Genomic DNA, 23,503 nt, shown 5'->3' on the forward strand with positions numbered 1-23,503 from the left:
TAGTTGTGGCTCGCGGGCTCTAGAGCTCAGGCTCAGTAGTTGTGGCGCACGGGCTTAGTTGCTCTGTGGCATGTGGGATCTTCCCGGACCAGGGCTCGAACCCGTGTCCCTTGCATTGGCAGGCAGATTCTTAACCACTGGGCCACCAGGGAAATCCCTGCATTGTGTATTTGAAAGTTGCTAAGAGGGTAGGTCTTAAAAGTTCTCATTTCAAGAAAAGAAATATTTGTAACTATGTGAGGTGATGGATGTTAACTAGACTTATTGTGGTCATTTCACAGTGTATATTGAATACATATATCAAATCATTATGTTGTACACCTAAGACTAATGCTATGTTGTATGTCAATTACATCTCAAAAAAAACAAACAAAAGGTTAAACATTTGGGGGAAATAGTATGAAAAAGCACATGCAATGACAAATTCAAAATTAGGTGCCACAGAAAACCTGCCTGTCGACACTCGGTGATAGATACTTGCTGTATGTCAGGCACTGTGGTAAAATGATGTAGACTAAAAGTCTGCAAACTATAGCCTGAGGGCCAAAAGTACCCAAAGAGTTGTTTGTTTGTTGGCATGGCTAACAAGCTAAGAGGGTTTTAAAGCAAAGGTACACAACAGAGACCTCCTGTATCCCGCAAAGCTGAAAATATTTACTATCTAACCCTTTATAGGAATAGCTTGCCTACCTGTTTTGAGACCACTGTACAGGACTTCTTCCTGTTACATCTTACTGCTTAGACTTAAATATTTCTCCCAGTCCATAGAAGATGTGAACAAGGGTGAATTACTGATATTCACAACAATGTGGCTGAAACTCACAAGCATGATGCTGAGTGAGAGGAGGCAGACACAAACGCATCCGCACGCTGATTCTCCTTTGATGAACAAAACTAAACTATGGGACTTTCCTGGTGGTGCAGTAGTTAAGAATCTGCCTGCCAATGTGGCAGGGGACATGGGTTCAAGCCCTGGTCCGGGAAGATCCCCCATGCCGCGGAGCAACTAAGCCCATGCGCCACAACTACTGAAGCCCCCTGGCCTAGAGCCCGTGCTCCGCAACAAGAGAAGCCACCACAACGAGAACCGCTTGCAGTGCGACGCAACAGAGAGTAGCCCCTGCTCGCCACAACTAGAGAAAGCCTGCGCACAGCAACAAAGACCCAACGCAGCAAAAATAAATAATAATTCAATTAATAAAAAAAATAAAAACCTAAACTATGATGAGAAACCAGAAGGGTGGTTTCTCAGTGGGTAGGGATGGAGAAGGGGCCCTTGGGGAATTCTAGGGGATGGAAATGACCTCTATATCTCAATCAGGGAGTTGGCTACAGGGAGTGTGTACATACCCAAAAAAAACCACTGAGCTATCTGTCCCTTTAAGCTTTATAGAGTTTGGTGCCTATGAATTATACGTCAACACAAATTAAGACGGAGAAAGTAGCATGAGGTGGCGGTGGGGGAAATGAGCCTTTTTGTTCGCTTCCGGGGGGAGTGCAAACAGGTACACTGTTCTGGACAAAATCGGGCAGTGTTTAGTAAGAGTGAGAATGTACTCCAGGTCTGAAAAGTCCTAGAAGTTCCCTTTCTCTTCAGCCACCCTAGAGAAACCCTGTCAACGGAGTCACATAATCCTTTTATTTTTTTGGCCCCAAGGCATGCAGGATCTTAGTTCCCAGACTAGGCATGGGACCCGTGCCCCCTGCAGTGGAAGCACAGAGTCTTAACCACTGCACCACCAGGGAAGTCCCATCACCTAGTCCTTTCTATCAGCTCCAATAGGCAGGTGCTGTAATGATCGCTGTGTTACAAGAGAGTGAAACTGAGGCAGGGTTCAGCGGGCCCCCCTGTGGCCCCACCTCCCGGCAAGTGTCAGAATAAGGATTTGAACCCAGCACTCAGACTACCCTCCCCCTCACGCCATCCCTGCACTGTTCATAACCACCAACTTATAAGGTGTTAATGCCTGCCTGGGGGGAAGAGTGGCAGGAACCAGCATGTCCAACGACAGGGGACTCAACAAACCGTGATATGGCAATGCTTAGTGAGACCATAATACACTTAAAAAGAACAACGTTGGGGGACTTCCCTGGAGGTCCAGTGGTTAGGACTCCATGCTTCCAATGCAGGGGGCACGGGTTCGATCCCCGGTCAGGGAACTAGGATCCCTCAAGCCGTGTGGCACAGCCAAAAAAAGAAAAAAAAGAGCAAGGTCGGGCTACATATATTGGCTTAGAAAAATGTTGGAGACATCTTCAACAGAACAAAGCTAAGTATTGATAACATCTATATCCAGGGTCTGCACACCAGCAAACCACGGCCACTGTCTGGCCTGCGGCGTTGGGTCTTTGTTGCTGTGCGCCAACTTTCTCTAGAGCAGGGGCTACTCTTCGTTGTGGTGTGCAGGCTTCTCATTGCAGTGGCATCTCTTGTTTCGGAGCACGGGCTCTAGGCGCACGGGTTTCAGTAGTTGTGTGTGGCGCACCAGCGTAGTTGTTTCACAGCATGTGGGATTCCTAGGGATCAAACCTGCATTGGCGGGTGGATTCTTAACCACTGCGCCAAGAGGGAAGTCCCTGCCACCTGGTTTTGTAAATAAAGTTTTATTGACACACAGCTGACACCCATTTACTGAGGTATCACCTGTGACTGCTTTGGGGCTACAGCGGCAGCATAGGTAGTTGTAATAAAGACACTATGGTGCCTAAGACCGACAATATTTTACTAGCTGGTCCTTTACAGAAAAAAGTTTGCTGACTTCTGGCCAATTTGAATAAAAAGCAAAGCCAGACCAAAGGATACCAAATATCACATTCATGGATGCGTGTAAACGTGTGTGCAAAAGCGGAAAACGAAACGAATGGGCCCCCAAGTGGGAGTAGGAATGTGGACCTCAACCAGGACCTTCTTTTTTCTTTAAATGAAGGGAGGTGCATAACCACACCTGTCTGCAGGTGGTCAAATTTATCCATCTGCAGCCCATGGCTTCCCATGGAAACCTCGGATGTTCCAGCCGTGTTACCGTCTCTGAGCCTCAGTTTTCTCACCTATAAAATGGACACGGTCAAACCTACCAGGAACAGTTGTTTTAAGACATGGATAAGGATTTCCCTGGCGGTCCCGTGGTTAAGACTCCACAATTCCACTCCAGGGGGCACGAGTTCAATCCTGGGTCGGGGAACTAAAGATCCCACATGCCACAGAGCGCAACCAAAAAACTAACTAAATAAATAAAAGACATGGATCAGATGACCACCAAGATGTGTTTGGCCTGGGAACAGGCACCTAATGGACGCTCCAAAAATTGGTGATGGGTGTGGGGTGGAGAGGCATATGGGAAGATGGGTTTCATGCCTGCTCCGCCTCCAGCTCAGGAGGCCCTAAAGGCAGGGACCACTTCTTCCCCCATCCCCACCCCGATGTATCCCCAGAACCTAGACATGCTTGGCACACAGTAGGCGTTCAAGAAAATTTCTCCCTCACAGGCGACAGGCACTAAGGGAGGCACTGAGGTGGGGGGACAGGGCGGGGGTGGGGGACTTAGCATCCTGATAACTTACCATTTGCATTTCCCTCCCAAGAACCTTTCAGTGAACTTTGGCCTGGAGTCCATGCACCGTTTGGGAGAGCTGATGATAAAATTCAGGGTGTCGAATGAACAGACGGGAAAAAACCCTCATATCTTCATTTGCACTGACTCAACTGGTATTTGCCATTTCCTCAATTATGAATGAAGGACTTGTGGCTTTGTTTCTGGTAGAAAGCCACAGGCATTTCCATATCAGATCACACTGCTGCAGGTGGCTCAAAATACAGCTGACCCTCCTTATTACTGAATACTCACTGTGGGGATTAGATTTTGTTAGTTAATGTGGTGATACACACAGAGGTAGAACCCTAAGCCTGTTTGTTTGTTTCGGTATAGCTCTATTTCAAAAGTCTTTTTGAAGTGATTGTCTTGCAAGTATTTGAAAACAATTTTTTGTGGTGGTAAATATACTAAACATGAAACTTACCTTTTAACCTTTTTTTTTTTTTTCGGTTTTGACTGCACGGTGTGGCATATGGGATCTTAGTTCCCCGACCAGGAATTGAACCCACATCCCCTGTGGTGGAAGTAGGAGTCTTAACCACTGGACCACCAGGGAAGTACCACCTTTTAACCATTTTTAGGTGCACAGCTCAGTGGCATTAAACACATTCACATTGCTGTGCAACCATCCCCACCATCCGTCTCCAGAACTTTCTCATCTTCCCAAACTGAAACTGTCCCCATGAAACACTGTCTTCCTCTTCCGAAGGGGTGGCACCCACCACCTACTTTTTGTTTCTATGAATCTGACCTCCCTAGGGACCTCCTGTGAGTGGAATCACACTGTTTGTCCCTCCCTCTCTGGCTTATCTCACTAAGCACAATGTCTTCAAGGTTTATTCACGTTGTAGCTTGTCAGAATTTCCTTCCTTTTTAACATCGAATAATATTCCATTGTGTGGGTGGACCCCATTCATCCAAGGATGGATCACTAAGTTGTTGTTAAAGAAATTTTTAATAAGTATATGTCAACATAATGGACTTCCCTGTAACCTCCTATATTGGGCTTGATGCATCTAACAAATGATATATTTTTTTAATTGAAGTGTCGTTCATTTACAATGTCGTGTTAGTTTCAGGTGTACAGCAAACTAATTCAGTTTTGTATATATATATATTTTTTTCAGATTCTTTTCCATTATAGGTTATTACAGGATATTGAATATAGTTCCCTGTACTATACAGTAGGACCTTGTTGGTTATTTATTTTATTATTTAAAAAAATATTTATTTATTTTGCTGCTCCAGATCTTAGTTGCGGCACACGGGATCTTCGTCACCTCGTGCAGAATCTTTCGTTGCAGCATGTGGGATCTAATTCCCAGACCAGGGATCGAACAGGGGTCCCCTAGCTTTGGGAGCACGGACACTTAGCAACTGGACCATCAGGGAAGACCTGGTTATCAAACCTGCATTGGCGGGAGGATTCTTAACCACTGCGCCAAGAGGGAAGTCCCTGCCACCTGGTTTTGTAAATAAAGTTTTATTGACACACAGCTGACATCCATTTACTGAGGTATCACCTGTGACTGCTTTGGAGCTACAGCGGCAGCATAGGTAGTTGTAATAAAGACACTATGCTGCCTAAGACCGACAATATTTTATATATTTATATATAGTAGTGTGTATCTGTTAATCCCAGACTCCTCATTTATCCCTCCCCCCACCCCCTTCCCCTTTGGTAACCAGAAGTTTGTTTTCTATAGCAAACGGTATTTTGACAAGAGGTTCCGGGTGACAAAGGGGCCCAATCAAAGGTATATTATTTATGGCTTTTGTGGGCCTCTTCCTCCACTAAAAAAAAAAATTAAATTACATTTTACAACTGTGTTGGTATAAAGACACATATAATTCAGGCTGAATTATATTCATTTTCTTTTTTTTTTTTTTCCTTTCTGATTTTAAGAGAAATGAAAACATTTTCGTGGGTCCCAGAAGTATGACGGGCTCTGAGCACCGTGATTTAACTATGCTCAATAGATATGTAAGCCCTGGGTTCAGGACCCCTGTGAATTTTATTTTATATATATATTTATTCTTTAGTTACAGGCTTTAGTTAGTTCTGCTCCCTGTGAATTTTAAAACGTCATGTTTGCAGCTTCAAGATATGCCATTTTGGGAATTCCCTCGCGGTCCAGTGGTTAGGACTCTGCGCTTTCATTGCGGAGTGCCCAGGTTCAATCCCTGGTGGGGCAACTGAGATCCCCCAAGCTGCACTGCGCGGCCAAAAAGGTATGCCATCTTGCTGTCCCTTTTCCAACCACATGGGCGTCCCCAAATCCCTCCAGGGTGGCCATGATTCCCACCCCCGTCCCCCCCAATTATCCCATCCCCTCTATTCGGTGTCCTGGAAAACATTAATTACTAATTGAGATGAACTAATTTAAACGCTGTGGTTCTTTCTCACTAGACGGTGGGCTTCCGAGGGCTGTCGTCACCCTTGACCCCTGTTGTGGTCCCCAACGCCCGGGCACCCCGGAGGTGCGCAAACGTCCCCTAAGGGGCAGCCGGCGGAGGGACAGAGGGCGTCGCTCGGGGCGTCTCAGGGACTTTCCCGGTCCCGCTGGGAAAGCGTGATCTCATCCCCTTCCTCCCTCCCCTCCGGACGCGGAAGGGGCGGTCGGAGGCCGTGCGCCTGGAGGCACCAGCGTGCCTTCCGCGCTCTGCCATCCGCAGGCACCGCCGCCAGGGCGTCCGGCCGCCAGCCCCAGCCCCGAGGACACGAGCGGCGCAGCCAGCCGCCCCCGCGATCCCTGGTAGGTGAGGAAGGGGCGAGGGCCGGCTGGGGAGGGGCAGGGGACCCCCGCAGGCCTGCAGGGGGCCCGGCTGCCCACGCCCCTCGCCAGGGTTCGAAGCCAGCTGCCCCGCACTGGGAGCTTTGGACGTCCTTGCGCCGCGTGTTCAGTGCCCCTCGCCCCCCAATGCTCAACACCCCTCCCTGGCCCAAGTCCTCCCCACCCCCCCAACTCTTCCCCAACACCCCGAATCCTCCCCAACATGACGTACTACCTTCCAACACTGCTTTCCTCCTCCGCGTTTCTGATTTCTTCCCCAAACTGGGCACTCTCTCTGCCCCAGCCCCGGTTCTTCCCGCCCGGTGATCGCCACCCCCCACTGCCGCTCCCCCAGCTCCTCCAGGGCCCCGAATCCCCACTTTATCCAGGGGCTTCCGTGACCCCCCTCCCACTGGGGGAGTGCACTTCCCTCAGCGGGTCCCATGCATCAGCTGAGATGGGTCTCGGGGAATCTTCAACCCCCTGTTCCCCACCCCTTCCCGTGGGGAACGGGGTTGGTTGGTACCTGCCCAGGAGTCGATCCAAGTCTGCCCAGGCCGCTGGTACCACTCGGCTGGGCCCAGGACTTCTTCAGGGTACCTGTGTTCCTTTCCTCTCCTTGCGGCTGAGGCAGGGGTTTGGGGGAGGGGACACCACAGTGTGACCCAGGCAGGCTGAGGTCTGGGTTCCAGAGTTTGGGGGAGGGTTGCCCCAGGCTGCAGAACCTGCCTGGGCCTCTGTGTCCTCCTCCGAATAAGGGCCATTCATTCATTCCTCAACAAACATTTATGGAGCGAGCACCTGCTGCGTGCCAGGAGACACTGTTCAGTACACTGGGCACACAGTAGGGGCCAAATCGTGTCCTCATGGAGCCACAGGGAGCAAAAGTGTGACCTGTCACAGTGATGTGTGCCAAATGCAGAGGGCAGCTATCCGGTACCTTGGCCAGGCTTGAGGATTCCTCAGATCCAGGCATGGGAGGGGTACTGCACATAGTAGGTGCTCAGTGAATAAAGGCAGGGGCCCTGCAGCCACGCTGCCTGGTTTAAATCACTGCCCCTTTACTTTCTACCTGTGTGATCCCGGGCAAGTCACTCTACCTTTCTGTGCCTCCCTTTTCTACTGGGAAACAGGCAGTCAAAATAGTCTTAACTCGCAGCGTTGTCCTTTGCTTTGCACAGTGCCCGGCACATAGTAGGTGCTCAGTAAACACTTATTTTTTAAAAAAATATTTATTTGGGTGCCCCGAGTCTTAGCTGCAGCACATGGAATCTTCATTGCGGCGTGCGGGATCTTTAGTTGTGGCATGAGAACTGTTAGTTGTGGCATGCATGTGGGATCTAGTTCCCTGACCAGGGATAGAACCTGGGCCCCCTGCGTTGGGAGCATGGAGTCTTAGCCACTGGACCACCAGGGAAGCCCCCTGGAACATTTCTTAATTAGCCAAAAGGAGTGAAGTGCCCCTACTATGTGCCAGTCCTGGTAGGAGCCGATTAGGCTGTCTTCTTGGGGAGGAAGGATTCAAGCAGAAAACATTTATTGGGTGCCTACTGTGTGCCAGGCACTGCTCTGTCCACTCACTGATTTATTCAGCCAATAAGTATTTATTTATAAGATATACTTATTTATTTATATAAGTATACTGTGTGCTGGTCTCCAGAGATCCTTCCTGGAGATCACCACCTGGTCTGGATCCCATCATTGCTTGCTTGAGCCAGTGGTCACCTCCACCCATGTCCCCTCCCCACCCTCTCTCCTGCCCTCACCACCCCACCCCCGAATCTGTCCTCGCTGAAGTAGCCAGAGGGCACCTGTGAGCACCTGAATTAGGTCCCCTCCCAGCTCTGCATGCAGCTCCCCAGGGCTCCCTCCTACGTCTCACAAGGCCCTGCCTGACCTGCCCCGTCCCCCCCCCCCCGCCCTCCCCTCCTCCCTCTCTCCCCGTCGCTCACTCTGCTCCAGACACGTGGGCCTCCTCGTTCCTCCAACACATCAGGTCCAGTCCCACCCCAGGACCTTTGCACATGCTGTCCCCACTTCCTGAAACTCTCTTTCCCCAGATCTTCACCTGAGTTGCTCCCCCACTTCCTTCAGGTCTCAGCTCCCGTATGTCACTTCCTCCCAGAGGTCTCCCTTGATCTCCAGTTCTCGGCAGCCTTTCCCCCAGTCCTTGCCTTTCTCCCCCACCCTGGCTCATTTTCTTGATGGCTCTATCCGTTCTCTGCAATGAACTACTTTCTCATTCATCCCGGGTCTCCCCCAACTAGACTGTGAGCTCCAAGAGGGCCGGGGGTCTGCAACAGCACCTACAATAGCTCTTGGCACACAGTAGGTGCTCAATTAATATTCCCTCTGTGTGTGAAGAGATTACCCAAGAGTGTAGACAGGAGAGGAGGGGGTAGGCAGATTCCAGATTTGGTGAACAAATATAAAAGAAGAGAAAAAAGAAATTCTGCCAGTATTTATTTCTGATTTGTACGGTTTCTTATATTGTTATTCTGAACTCTCGCTCAGGACGAGGGCCACTCTCCTGCTGGGTTTACACACGAGGAAACTGAGGCTGAGAAAACAGTCTCCACCGCTGGCAGGTGGCAGAGCCAGGTCCCTCACCCCGGTGGGTGCTTCCCCACCCCCACCCCGCTGTCCCCGGCACCCACTGTCAGGTGTAGAGTGGACTTTGCCCTGGAGGCTGTGGAAGGTGGGCAGAATGAAAGCCAGGTTTCCAGAAGGTTGGGGTGGCCGCTGGGCGGGGCAGATGGAGTGGACGGGGGACATGCCAGGGCACAGTGTCTGGGGAGGGGGCGCTGCATCGGGGCTCAGGCTGGCGGGTGGGGAGATGGAGGAGAAACACGGTGTGACTTTAGGCAGTTTGCCAGGAGTGCAGGCGCGGGAGGGCCTGCCTGCATGATTCTTTTTTTCTTTTAATATTTATTTACGTGGCTGCACTGGGTCTCAGTGGCGGCACGTAGGATCTTTAGTTGTGGCACGCGGATCTAGTTCCCTGACCAGGGATCGAACCTGGGCCCCCTGCATTGGGAGCGTATTTTTATTTATTTATTTATTTATTTATTTATTTATTTATGGCTGCGTTGGGTCTTTGTTGCTGCGCGTGGGCTCTCTAGTTGCGGTGAGCAGGGGCTACTCTTTGTTGCTGTGCACAGGCTTCTTATTGCGGTGGCTTCTCTTGTTGCGGAGCACGGGCTCTAGGTACACAGGCTTAGTTGCTCTGCGGTATGTGGGTTCTTCCCAGACCAGGGCTCAAACCCGTGTCCCCTGCATCAGCAGGCGGATTCTTAACCACTGCCCCACCCGGGAAGTCCCCGGGAGCATAGCGTCTTATCCACTGGACCACCAGGGAAGCCCCTGCTTGGCTAATTCTGAGTCTGGCTGTGAGCTTTTCCACAAGCCCAGCCCTGAGCCTCTGCTGCGGGGGCCTCCAGCTCGGCTACTGCTGGGGGCAGACAGCTGTCAGGTACCCTAAGGCTCACGGAGCACCGAGGGTGTGCTAGCCACGGCTCTGTACCATTTCTACACGGATTAACTCATTCGACCTATGGCAGTCCTCGCAGGAAGAGGTCATCCTTGTACCCAGTCCACAAAGGAGGAGACTGAGGCACCAATGTGCTTGTGGCCTGTCCAAGGTCACAGCCTGGAAGCCATACCGCTGAGATTTGAACCCCAAGCGCATGCTCCCACCCACTTCTCTCTCTTGCCCTGGAGCTGACTCATTTCGGGTGGGTGTCCCATAAAGGGGGGAGGCTGTGGCCAAGCGCAGGACAAGGGCAGCTGCCACTCTGTTCTTGTTGACCGTCTGGATTCCAAGAGAACCCAGAACACCAGAGTTTCACACAGCACCTCCTCTGTTCAGCGTTGGCAGCTAACTCAAATTCTCTTCTCACACTGCTGCCCGTGGTGTAGTTGCGGGAGTTGGTGAACTTTTCTTCCTTTTAACATTTTATTGACCTAGAACCTGAATTCAGAATAGGACACAGATCCTAAGTACTGAACTTGAATTTTCAGAGTGAACAGTGCGTGATGAACTTAATGTCTGGCCGCGTTCATGCCCCGTCCTTCACGCTTTATCAGCTGTGCCCTTTATTCGTTAAAAATTGGAGGGTGCATGTCACCAGGTGATTGATTTTTCTCTCTTTTTTTCATTGGAGTATAGTTGCTTTACAATGTTGTGTTAGTTTCTGCTGTGCAGCAAAGTGAATCAGCTCTACGTATATATATATCCCCTCCTTTTTGGATTTCCTTCCCATTTAGGTCACCACAGAGCATTGAGTTCCCTGTGCTATACAGTAGGTTCTCATTAGTTATGTATTTTTTTTAACTTTTTTTTTTTTGGCTGCAACACGTGGCTTGCGGGATCTTAGTTCCCCGACCAGGGATGAAACCCGGGCCCCCTGCAGTAGGAGCATGGAGTCTTAACCACTGGACCACCAGGGAAGTCTTAGTTATCTGTTTTATACATAGTAGTGTCTATATGTCAGTCCCAATCTCCCAATTTATCCCACCTGCCCTGCCCCCTTGGTGTCCATACGTTTATTCTCTACATCTGTGTCTCTATTTCTCCTTTGCAGATAGGTTCATCTGTACTATTTTTCTAGATTCCACATATATGTTAATATACATGTGTCTTTGTCTCTCTGACTTACCTCACTCTGTATGACAGTCTCTAGGTCCATCCATCTTTTTTTTTAATTAATTTTTATTGGCATCTAGTTGATTTACAATGTTGTGTTAGTTTCTGCTGTACAGCAAAGTGACTCAGTTATACATATACATATATCCCCTCTTTTTTCAGATTCTGTTCCCATATAGGTCATTACAGAGTACTGAGTAGAGTTCCCAGTGATTTTTTCTTTTTAAGTTACTATACACGCAGCTGTTCCCAGGAGCCACTGAGAGGTGGAAAGAACAGTTGATCTGAGGGTCATTGCTGTAGAGGGAGATATCTGATACTTCAAGGAGTTTTGATAGTTCGGTAAGTTTTGGCTGACTTGTGGTCCCACCTGATCGTCATCGTTTTTATGCCATTTTGTTGCCGACAGCAAGCTCACATCAGAGATGGGAGAAACTATACACTTTGCCTTTCTCTCTCTTTTTTTTAAATTTATTTAATTTTTATTATTTATTGTTTGGCTGCGTTGGGTCTTCGTTGCTGCGCAGGCTTTCTCTAGTTGCGGCGAGCGGGGGCTACTCTTTGTTGCAGTGCACGGGCTTCTCACTGCGGTGGCTTCTCTTGTTGTGGAGCACGGGCTCTAGGCTCATGGGCTCTAGAGCGCAGGCTCAGTAGTTGTGGTGCATGGACTTAGTTGCTCCACGGCATGTGGGATCTTCCCGGACCAGGGCTCGAACCTGTGTCCCCTGCATTGGCAGGTGGATTCTGAACAGCTGCGCCTCCAGGGAAGCCCCACTTTGCCTTTCTGTTACTTGTGCCTGCATTATGGCAACAACGTCTGTCCTCCACTTTCTTCCAGTAGTCTGGCCATGAGCTCATTTCAGGGGCTGTTTCAATTAAAACTAGATAAGTCTGTTTCTCAGGCCATATAACCAGGCCCATGTAAGCTGGAATCTCTGGCGATACACTTTGGAGACCACAGGCTCAGTGGGCTCTAGGGCCAGGCAGCCTGGCTTCCAATCCAGCTGCGGCCTTTACATACCTTTTCTCGACTAATTCTTCAAGATCTGGTGTGTATTTTTTCAGATCTCAATTCAGATGCTACATTTTTAAGTTTAAGTGAAATCTGATCCTACCAAAACAAAGTTGGGTCTTTTTTTTAAAGAGGAGATAACAGTACTTACAGAATTTATTTTTTAATACATACAATTATTTAAATGCATTGTATTTTACCTTGATAATCATTTTTTTTAATATCTATTTATTTATTTGGTTGCACCGGGTCTTAGTTGTGGAAGGCGGGCTCCTTAGTTGCGGCATGTGAACTCTTAGTTGCGGCATGCATGTGGGATCTAGTTCCCTGACCAGGGATCGAACCCGGGCCTCCTGCATTGGGAGCGTGGAGACTTATCCACTGTGCCACCAGGGAAGTCCCCAAAGTTGGGTTTAATGGGGAAACATTTTTTTTTTTACACTGACCCAGCTTTTCCATTTTAATGAATTAAATATGAATAAAATTTAATATTTACTTTCTCCCCGGTAGCTGTAGCCACATTTCCAGTACTCAGTAGCCACATGGAGCTGGGGCTGCCATAACAAAGTCCCACAGGCTGGGGGCCTTAAAAACCAGACATTTATTGCCTGACAGTCTGGAGGCTGGAAGTCCAAGATCAAAGTGTCGGCAGGGTTGGTTCCTTCTGAGGCCTCTCTCCTTGGCTTGCAGATGGCTGTCTTCTCCCTGTGTCCTCACGTGATCCTCCCTCTGTGGGTGTCTGTGTCCTAGTCTCCCCTTCTTATAAGGACACCAGTCTGGGCTTCCCTGGTGGCGCAGTGATTGAGAGTCCGCCTGCCGATGCAGGGACACGGGTTCGTGCCCCGGTCCAGGAAGATCCCACATGCTTGTGTACTGCAAAAAAAAAAAAAAAAAAAAAAGGACACCAGTCTTATTGGATTAGGACCCCACCCTTATGACCTCATTTTAACTTGATTACCTCTGTAAAGACCACATCTCCAAATGTAGTCACATCCTGGGGTCCTGGGGGTTAGGGTTTTAACATCTGAACTTGGTGAGGGGGGAACCCAGTTCAACCAATAACAGCCAGTTATCCCCCGTAATAATTATATGGGCTGGAGAGACAGGCATCTGGTCTTAGGGTTACAAACATGGGTGCCATAGGGCTGTTCTGCCCGTCGTTAGCTGTGCAATCTAAGTTTGCCCCTCTATGGAATGGGGAAAAAAAAAAAATCATATGCCTGTTTTGTAGCCCAGGTGTTGGCAAACTTTTCTCTGGAAAGGACCAGAGAGTGAATATTTTCATCTTTACGGGCTACATGGTGTCTGTTGCAGCTACTCAGCTCTGTCACTGTAGCCTCAAAGCAGCCATGGACCCTGTGTAAAGGAGTGAGCGTGTCTGTGTTCCAAGAAAACTTTATTTACTAAAACAGCCCATGGGCCATACTTTGTGACCCCTTCCTAGGGAGCTGTGCACAGTGTCATCAGGGCAGGCTTGACCAAAAATTTGAAGGAAGGTAGGGAGTGAGCTGTGGGGATACATGGGGGAAACAGTGTTCCAGGCAGAAGGAGCAGCCAGTGCAAATGCCCTGAGGCAGGACTGTGCCTGGCAAGTTTGAAGGATAGCGGGAAGGCCAGTGGGGCAATTAAGAGATATGATATACTAGGTTTGTATATTATATATACATATACCCACTTTGTTGCCGTAAGTTGCCATATATTGATATTTGTTTTTGAAAGAAGCAAAAAAGTTTATGAAAAGAAAAAAGGAACTCTTCTCTGCAGTAATATATGGCTCGCATTTAGTCTTTCTTTATGGAAAAATAATTCAGGAGCTAAGAAAGCACTTAAGCAATAATGATCTTCCTTCTTTTTTGGGGGGGGGACTGTCAGCTCCAAGAAGGAAGAGTATTCCTGTTTTATTCTTCTCTCTGTCCTGATACATTCAGTGTCCAATACATGGCAGATGCTGGAAAATTACTGCTTGAATGAATGAATGAATGCTGTGTATGTATAACTTTCGCCTCTTCACACACTTCCTTTATTTATTATTTGCAACAAATATGTTCAGAGTTTTTACTCTGCGGATGGCACATTGGCTTGCTTTTTTTTTTTTTTTCTTTTAAGCTTATAAGGTCTCTTTAAAATATTTGAATCGATTGCTAACTCGACACAACTGAGCAGATTCCTGAAAATCTGCGTTTCTGGCTTCTCTTGAAAAGTTAGCAGATGTGGTCCCACTGAGCCCATTTTCCTTCTCGGCAACACACATGAGGCAAGACCACGGCATTTAGACAGGTCGCGGTGGTTCTAGGTTTTCAGGTAAAAGCCCAAGTGCCCCCCTTTCCCCCTACTCAGGCCCACAAGTTCCTGCACGACCTGCCCCGTCCCCTTCCTGCCCTACCCTCCTCCCTCTCTCCCCCTCGCTCACTCTGCTCCAGACATACAGGCCTCCTCGCTGTTCCTTCAACACACCAGGCATGGTCCTGCCCCAGGGCCTTTGCACGGGCTGTTTCCTCTGCCTGGATCTCTCTTCCTTCAGATGTCCCCACTCTCTCCCCATGTTTATGTCCTGTCGAAATCTCTCTTCTCATCAAGACATTCCTAAACTACGTTGTTTAAAACTGCACACAGGGACTTCCCTGGTGGCACAGTGGCTGGGACTACACACTCCCAGTGCAGGGGGCCCGGGGTTCCGTCCCTGGTCAGGGAACTAGATCCCACAGGCATGCCACAACTGGAACTTTGTGTGCCACAACTGAGGAGCTCACGTGCCGTAACTAAGACCCGGCACAACCAAATAAACAAAACAAAAACCCCCAAAACTGCACCCCTCCGCCCCCATTCTTGGAATTCATGACTCTCCTTCCCTCCTTGTTTCTCCGCGGCATTCATACTGTTATATATCATGAATTTCACTCATGTATCCGCCGATCATTTGTCCCCGCATACTAGGAAGTCAGCTCCATTTTAGGGTCTCTGCTATTTCCTGGTGCCTATCAGCATTTCAATATGTCAGGCCGCTTTCAATTTCGAAACAGTCAGACAGCCGCTCATCTCCTTGCGTCCTTCCTCCCCCCGCCCCCCCGCCCCCCGTCCCCAGCACCGCCTCTCTCTCTGATGCTTCTCGGCCACTTCTCTTCTGCCCACTCTGCTCGGTCACATCCCCGTCACACCTCTGGAACCATCGACCTTGGTCCTGGGCCATTTGGCATCCGCTCAGAATGAATTAAAAAAAATAAAAAAAGCTGAGTCATGTGTACAGTGCCGTCTGTGAGTTATCAGCAAAGGGGGTTGATGGATGAATCAGCTCTTCATCTAGACCAGGCATCCTCAACGTCAGCGCTTAGCAACGTCTGGGGCTCGGTCATTCTCTTGAAGGGCTGTCCTGGGCACTGTGGGATGTTGAGCTGCATCCTGGCCCCCACCCACTCAATGCCAGGAGCACTTTTCCACGCAGTCGTGACAACAGAAATGTCCCCAGATGTCGCCATGTGTCCTCTGGGGGGATAGAGTTGTCCCTGGTGCAGATGCACTGTTCTTGGCTTGGGGGTGGGGCGGGTCCCAACGTGGACACCAGTGGGGAACAGGCAGTAGGCCTAGCTGAGGGGCAGAGAAAGTGTTCTCGGCCCCCTGGACTGGACGTGAGGCTATGCTTTTTCCAGGTCTGAATGTGATGTAAATTGAGCGCCTGGGGATTTAAATTTGGGGGTTTGGGACACTCTCCACGGTGTCTTTGTTCTGTGTCCTTGGGAAAGACCTTTTCTCTGTGTGTGTTTTCTTTCTTTCTTTTAAATTTTTATTGGAGTGGAGTTGATTTACAATATTGTGTTACTTTCTGCTGTACAGCAAAGTGAATCAGTTATACACATACATATATCCACTCTTTTTAAGATTCTTTCCCCATATAGGTCATTACAAAGTATTGAGTAGAGTTCCCTGTGCTATACAGTAGGTCCTGATTAGTTACCTATTTTATATATAGTAGTGTGTATATGTCAATCCCAGTATCCCAATTTATCCCTCCCCACCTTTCCCCCCTGATAACCATAAGATTGTTTTCTACATCTGTGACTCTATTTCTGTTTTGTAAATAAGTTCATTTGTACCATTTTTTAAGATTCCATGTATAAGTGATATGATATGGTATTTGTCCTTCTCTGTTTGACTTACTTCACTCAGTATGACAATCTCTGGGTCCATCCATGTTGCTGCAGATGGCATTATTTCATTCTTTTTTATGGCTGAGTAATAGTCCATTATATATATATGTACCACATCTTTATCCATTCCTCTGTTGATGGACATTTAGGTTGCTTCCATGTCCTGGCTATTGTAAGCAGTGCTGCAATGAATATTGGGGTGCATGTGTCTTTTCAAATTATGGTTTTCTCCAGGTATATGCTCAGGAGTGGAATTGCTGGATCATATGGTAGCTCTCTTTTTAGTTTTTAAGGAACGTCCATACTGTTCTCCATAGTGGCTGTACCAATTTACATTCCCACCAACAGTGTGGGAGGGTTCCCTTCTTCTCTACACCTTCTCCAGCATTTATTGTTTGTAAATTTTTTGATGATGGCCATTCTGACTGGTGTGAGGTGATACTTCATTGTAGTTTTGATTTGCATTTCTCTAGTAATTAGTGATGTTGAGCATCTTTTCATGTGCTTTTTGGCCATCTGTATGTTTTCTTTGGAGAAATGTCTATTTAGATCTTCCGCCCATTTTTTTGATTGGATTGTTTGGGGTTTTTTTTGTTATTGAGCTGCATGAGCTGTTTGTGTATTTTGGAGATTAATCCCTTGTGGGTTGCTTCGTTGGCAAATATTTTCTCCCATTCTGTGGGTTGTCTTTTCGTTTTGTTTATGGTTTCCTTTGCAGTGCAAAAGCTTTTTTATTATTATCATTATATTATATAATATATATATTTATTATTATCATTAGGTCCCATTTGTTTATTTTTGTTTTTATTTTCATTACTCTAAGAAGTGGGTCAAAAAATATCTTGCTGCGATTTATGTCAAAGAGTGTTCTGCCTGTGGTTTCCTCTAAGAGTTTTATAGTGTGCGGCCTTACATTTAGGTTTTTAATCCATTTTGAGTTTATATTATTTTATTTTTTTAAGGGATTGGGTTTTTTTGTTTGTTTGTTTTAATTTAGTTAGTTATTTTTGGCTGGGTTGAATCTTCGTTGCTGTGCGCGGGCTTTCTCTAGTTGTGGCGAGTGGGGGCTACTCTTCATTGCAGTGGGCGGGTTTCTCATTGCAGTGGCTTCTCTTGTTGTGGAGCATGGGCTCCAGGCGTGTGGGCTTCAGTAGTGTGGCACGCGGGCTCAGCAGTTGTGGCTCATGGGCTCTCTAGAGCTCAGGCTCCGTAGTTTTGGCACACAGGCTTAGCTGCTCCGCGGCATGTGGGATCTTCCCGGACCAGGGCTCGAACCCATGTCCCCTGCATTGGCAGGCAGATCCTTAACCACTGTGCCACCAGGGAAGTCCCTAATTTCATTCTTTTACATGTAGCTGTCCAGTTTTCCCAGCACCACTTATTGAAGAGACTGTCTTTTCTCCATTGTATAGTCTTACCTCCTTTGTCATAGATTAGTTGACCATAGGTGTGTGGGTTTATCTCTAGGCTTTCTATCCTGTTCCACTGATATCTATTTCAGTTTTTGTGCTAGTACCATACTGTTTTGATGATTGTAGCTTTGTAGTATAGTCTGAAGTCAGGGAGCCTGATTCCTCCAGCTCCATTTTTCTTTCTCAAGATTGCTTTGGTTATTTGGGGTCTCTTGTGTTTCTATACAAATTGTAAAATTTTTTGTTCTAATTCTGTGAAAAATGCCATTGGTAATTTGACAGAGATTGCATTGAATCTGTAGATTGCTTTGAGTAGTATAGTCATTTTGATAATATTGATTCTTCCAGTCCAAGAACATGGTGTATATCTGTCCATCTGTTTGTGTCATCCTTGATTTCTTTCATGAGTATTTTATAGTTTTCTGAGTACAGGTCTTTTGTCTCATTAGGTAGATTTATTCCTAGGTATTTTATTTTTTTGATGCGATTTTAAAAGGGATTGTTTCCTTAATTTCTCTTTCTGATACTTCATTGTTAGTGTGTAGGAATGAAACATTTCTGTGTATTAATTTCATATCCTGCAACTTTACTGAATTCATTGATGAGCTCTAGTAGTTTTCTGGTAGCATCTTTAGGATTTTCTATGTATAGTATCATGTCAGCTGCAAACAGTGACAGTTTTACTTCTTCTTTTCCAATTTGGATTCCTTTTATTTCTTTTTCTTCTCTGATTGCTGTGGCTAGGACTTCCAAAACTATGTTGAATAAAAGTGGTGAGAGTGGACATCCTTGTTCCTGTTTTTTTTTTTTTTAAGCGTTTTAAAATATATATATTTATTTATTTTATTTATTTTTGGCTGTGTTGGGTCTTTGTTCCTGCACACGGGCTTTCTCTAGTTGTGGCGAGCGGGGGCTACTCTTCATTGTGGTGCACAGGCTCCTCATTGTGGTGGCTTCTCTTGTTGCGGAGCATGGGCTCTAGGCACGCGGGCTTCAGTAGTTGTGGCACATGGCTCAGTAGTTGTGGCTCGTGGGCTCTAGAGGTCAGGCTCAGTAGCTGTGGTGCACGGGCTTAGTTGCTCCGCGGCATGTGGGATCTTCTCAGACCAGGGCTCAAACCCGTGTCCCCTGTATTGGCAGGTGGATTCTTAACACTGTGCTACCAGAGAAGCCCTGTGCCTGTGTTCTTATCGACAGTATTGGAAGGAAATATTGCTGGCCCCATTCATACATTGATTCATTCATTCAACAAGTATTTGTTAGGTACCTGCTGTGTGGTTCCACAAACCCTATAATGCCCAAGGTGACTGGGAGGCAGACAGATGTGGAAGGTTTAACACACAGGAAAAGGTCACCCAGTGGCCAATTCTGTTGTGGGGGGACATGGAGAGACAGACTGGGATAGAGAACCGGGGTGGTCATGGAGGGCTCCCTGAGGTTGCACCATTGTACCTGGGGGCTAAGGATGAGCTTCAGGTCACCCAAGCAAAGATCTGGGGTCAGGTGCTCCAAGCAGAGGGAACAGTGCATGCAAAGATCCTGAAGTGGGAACCAGCTTGGCATTTTTCAAGAAATGGAGAGAAGAGGAAAGAGCCTCCAAAGGGCTTAGCAGCAGTGTTAGGCATAGATCTGGCCCTTGGTCATGGTTAACTCATTATAGTAATAATGCAACCTGTATCAGTTAGCTATTGCTGTGGAACAAATTACCCCAGAACTTCGTGGCTTCGAAACAACAAACATTTATTATCTCATATAGTTTCTGAACATCAGGAATCTGGTGGCAGATGAGCTGGATGGCTCTGGCTCTAGGTCTCTGATGAGGCTGCAGTTAGGCTGTCTGCCGGGGCTGCCTCATCTGAAGGTTTAACTGGGGCTGGAGCCTGAGATTGGCGCCCCCATGTGGCTGGAGGTGGGGAGCCTCAGTTTCTCCCCTGGTGGGCCTTTCTAGAGGACCACTCACATCATGGTTTACCCCCGACAGAGTGACAGAGAGAGTGACTAAGAAGGAAGCCAGTGTCTTTTATAACCTAATGTCACAGGTGACAGCCTATCACTTCTGCCATATTCTATCAATCTCACAGAACTCTGGGACAACATTGGAAGGACCACCCAAGGCTTGAATACCAGGATGTGGGGTCACTGGGGGCCATCTAGGAGGCTGACCCTTCCTGAGTGACTTCCAGTCATTGGGCTCAGAGCTTTCCATACGTTAACGCAACTCAGCTCCCTGAAACAATCCCATAAGTGGGCTTATTATCATCCTAATAGGCAGTATAGTCTTGTAGTTACGCACATAGCCTCAGCCTCTAGAACCAGACAGCTTGGGCTCAAATCCCAGCTCTGGGAATTCCCTGGTGGTCCAGTGGTTAGGACTCCATGCTTCCACTGCAGGGGGTGCAAGTTTGATCCCTGGTTGGGGAACTAAGATCCCGCATGCCTTTTGGACAAAACAAACAAATCCCAGATCTGTCACCGGCTGTGTGACTTGGGGCAAATGACTTCACTTCTCTGGCTCACCTTCTTCCTCTGTGAATGGGGAAAATAGTAGCAGCTACCCGCTGGGTGACACCAGGCAGGTACCTCTGCTGTCCTCTTGCAGAGGAGGAGAGGGAAGGTGGGGGAGGTGAGAAGTCTTGCCCAAGGTCAAGGTCTGGTGATAGGTCTGGTAAGTTTTGAAGGCATGGGGGGGGCGTTGTCTGGGCCGCCTCCCAGAGCCCCCTTTCTGGTGATAACCATGTCTTTCTGCTTCACAGGTCTGCTCTGCAGCCCCCAGGGGACCTAGTACCCGTGAGCAGGTAGGGACACCGGGCCTGCAGCGCAGGGGGGCGGCGTGTGGAACATGACTCCATCACCCAGTGCTTCTCCCGCCACCGGAGGCCACACCAACCTGTGCCCATGGCCAGCACAGGGCCGTCGCTTTCTGGCGCCTTTGACATTCTAGGCGCGGTGGGCCAGGATAAGCTCTTGTATCTTAAGCACAAGCTGAAGACCCTGCGGCCAGGCTGCCGGGGGGCGGACCTCCTGCATGCCCTGGTGCTCCTAAAGCTGGGCCAGGAGACCGAGGCCAGGATCTCCCTGGAGGCGCTGAAGGAGGACGCCGTGGCGAAGCTGGTGGCCCACCAGTGGGCTGGTGTGGACAGCACTGAGGCCCCAGAGGAGCCCCCAGACATGTCCCGGACCGTTGCCAGGATGTACCACCTTCTTGCCGAGGAGAGGCTGTGTCCAGCGCCAATGCGGGAGGAGGCCTACCGCGCAGCCGTCCGTGCTTTCAGGTCCAGGGACGACCCACAGCTGGGGGAGCTCCAAGAAGAGGCACGAGACCGGTGCGGATGGGACGTCCTTAGGGACCTGGAGGCCATCCAAACTCTCCACTCCGATCTGGGGTGCCTCCTGCCGTCCTCGGCATCACCCTCCAGGACCCGCAGCGATCCGCGGCCCATCGAGGACCTTTCGGACTGGAGCAGAGGGCATTCCCTGAGATCCACCGGCAGCCCGGCCTCCCTGGCCAGCAACTTGGAAATTAGCCAGTCGCCCACCATGGCCCTCCTCAGCACTCACCACAGCCCCCACGGGCCCAGCAAGCTGTGTGACAAGCCCCGGGCCAGCCCGGTGCCCGAGCCTGCCCCTATGGGCTGCCAGGAGCCCGAGGAGATGAGCTGGCCCCCATCAGTGGAGGCTGCCGGGCCCCCGGTGCGGCCAAACAGCCCAGCCCCCAGGCTTCCCGAGGTGGCCGCAGATGCATGCCCCGCCAGCCTGCACGACCCCCCGGAAGCTCCAAAAACCAGCAGTCACTACTCGGTGGAGTGCACGGATGTGCCAGCAGCTCCCAAATCTCTCCCCTCGCCTTCCAGAAACGCCTGCCCTGTCGCGGATCAGACGCCAATCCAACTTTCAGAGGAAGACACCACTTACCCGGCGGCTCAGCCACGCCCACCGACTCCATCGGACCCCAAAACGTCCCCTCCCTTTTCGTCTCCATCGACCCCTCCTAAGGCTCACCCTACCGTCTCGAAGCCGGGGCCCCCTCCTCCTGAGCTGGAGTCGCCGGAGCAGAAGTTCTATAACTTCGTGGTGCTGCACGCTGGCGCTGACGAGCACATCGCGCTGCGCGTGCGCGAGAGGCTGGAAGCCCTGGGCGTGAGCGACGGCGCCACCTTCTGCGAAGATTTCCAGGTGCCAGGGCGCGGCGAGCTGCACTGCCTGCAGGACGCCTTAGACCACTCGGCCTTCACCATCCTGTTGCTCACCTCCAACTTCGACTGCCGGCTGAGCCAGCACCAGGCGAACCAGTCGCTGATGAGCAGCCTCACGCGGCACGGGTGGCAGGATTGCGTGATCCCCTTCCTGCCCTTGGAGAGTTCCCTGACCCAGCTCAGCCCCAGCACGTCCAGCCTGCTCACCGCCCTGGTGTGGCTGGACGAGCACTCCCCGATCTTCGCCAAGAAGGTGGCCAACACCTTCAAGTCCCAGAAGCTGCGGGCCCGCAAGGCCAAGTGGAGGAAGGAACAGGATGTCCGGGCCTTGCAGGAGCACAGCCAACACCTGGAGGGTGAGCGGCAGCAGGCAGCGGCGTGGAGTGCCGCACAGTCAGCTTACTTCCATAACTACCTGTCCTACCAGAGGCAGATGGAGAAGCTCCAGGTAGCTTTCAGGAGCTACATGCCATTTGAGACTCGGCAGCCTCCTGTGCTTCAGGCGCCCTTTGGGGGACCGGGGCCCCTCGGAGGCCCACCACCAGCCTTTCCCACCCGGCCGGGCCATCAGCCGCCATCCCTGCCTCCTTGGCTGGCGGGCATGCCCCCACCGGCTTTCCCGCAGCCCCCCATGGCTTTCCCGCAGCCCCAGGCCTTCCCGCAGCCTGCGGACTTCCCACAGACTTCACCTGTGCACCCTCAGAGCTCTGGGCTGCAGCCCCTCATCATACATCATGCACACATGGTACAGCTGGGACTCAACAACCATATGTGGAACCAGAGAGGGATGCAGGCGCCCGAGGACAAGACGCCAGAAACGGAATGACCAAGTGAGTGGACCTGATAACCTCGGCCTTGATTCCCCATCTCCAGGGGTCAGTGGAACATGGGGTCATTTGCTACTTTCAGGACACTGCCGAGAAAATTGACCCCATGACTTTCTGGCCCTCCAGGTAGCCAGAATTGGATTTGTTTACAAATTCTCAGTCAATCCCTCCCTCTCTCTGGACCGTGGTGGTGGGGAATGGGTTGGGGGTATGGGTATGGTGGTGTTTTTTTGTTTTTTTTTTTTTGCTGTACGCGGGCCTCTCACTGTTGTGGCCTCTCCCGTTGCGGAGCGCAGGCTCGTGACGCGCAGGCTCAGCAGCCATGACTCACGGGCCTAACCGCTCCAAGGCATGTGGGATCTTCCCGGACCGGGGCACGAACCCGTGTCCTCTGCATCGGCAGGCGGACTCTCAACCACTGCACCACCAGGGAAGCCCCATGGGTATGGTGTTTTAATTGTAATAAATATTTATTGAATGCTTTGACAGCGCCATTGTCCTCTGGGAGACCTCTGCCTGGCCATCTGTCAGGATAAAAACGTAGCTGCTATTGCCATAAAAGGGACAGGAGCCAAACAGTTGCGCACGTTTGCTTTCATTTCATTGGTCAGGATGTAGTCACATGGCCCATCTCCGGCTGCAAAGGAAGCTGGGAAATGTAGTCCTCTGATGGGTCACGTGCTTTGCCAGAAGTGTTGGTTCTAATGCCAGAGAAGGTGGAGAGAAAAGACATTGTGAGTACATTTAGCTGTTTCTGTTGCAGCCCTTTTTGGGGGAAGCGGGGGTCTGCTTTGATGCTCCCACCAAGGCTGGGCTCTGATCACACTGTGTAATCTTCAGCAAGTGCCTTCACCTCTCCGAGCCTCTGCTTTCTTATCTGAGAAATGGGTTTATGAGGCCATTGT

The 23,503-nt window shown here is 49.6% G+C and overlaps 1 protein-coding gene across 1 annotated transcript; it reads left to right on the top strand.

Moving 5' to 3' along the window:
- The first annotated feature begins 6,212 nt into the window (after window positions 1-6,212).
- TICAM1 (TIR domain containing adaptor molecule 1) lies at window positions 6,213-23,081 on the top strand. Its single transcript, XM_060145501.1, has 2 exons — window positions 6,213-6,349; window positions 20,332-23,081. Exon 2 carries the CDS (start codon window positions 20,474-20,476, stop codon window positions 22,595-22,597), a length of 2,124 nt encoding a protein of 707 aa, XP_060001484.1. The 5' UTR covers window positions 6,213-6,349; window positions 20,332-20,473; the 3' UTR covers window positions 22,598-23,081.
- Window positions 23,082-23,503: the final 422 nt, after the last annotated feature.

The sequence above is a fragment of the Lagenorhynchus albirostris genome, chromosome 3 (assembly GCF_949774975.1).
Source record: "Lagenorhynchus albirostris chromosome 3, mLagAlb1.1, whole genome shotgun sequence".
Classification (NCBI taxonomy): Eukaryota; Metazoa; Chordata; class Mammalia; order Artiodactyla; family Delphinidae; genus Lagenorhynchus; species Lagenorhynchus albirostris.

Bases quoted from the DNA above. Each gene is read 5' to 3' on its own strand.
- TICAM1 (XM_060145501.1), top strand. From the start codon at position 20,474: ATGGCCAGCACAGGGCCGTCGCTTTCTGGCGCCTTTGACATTCTAGGC.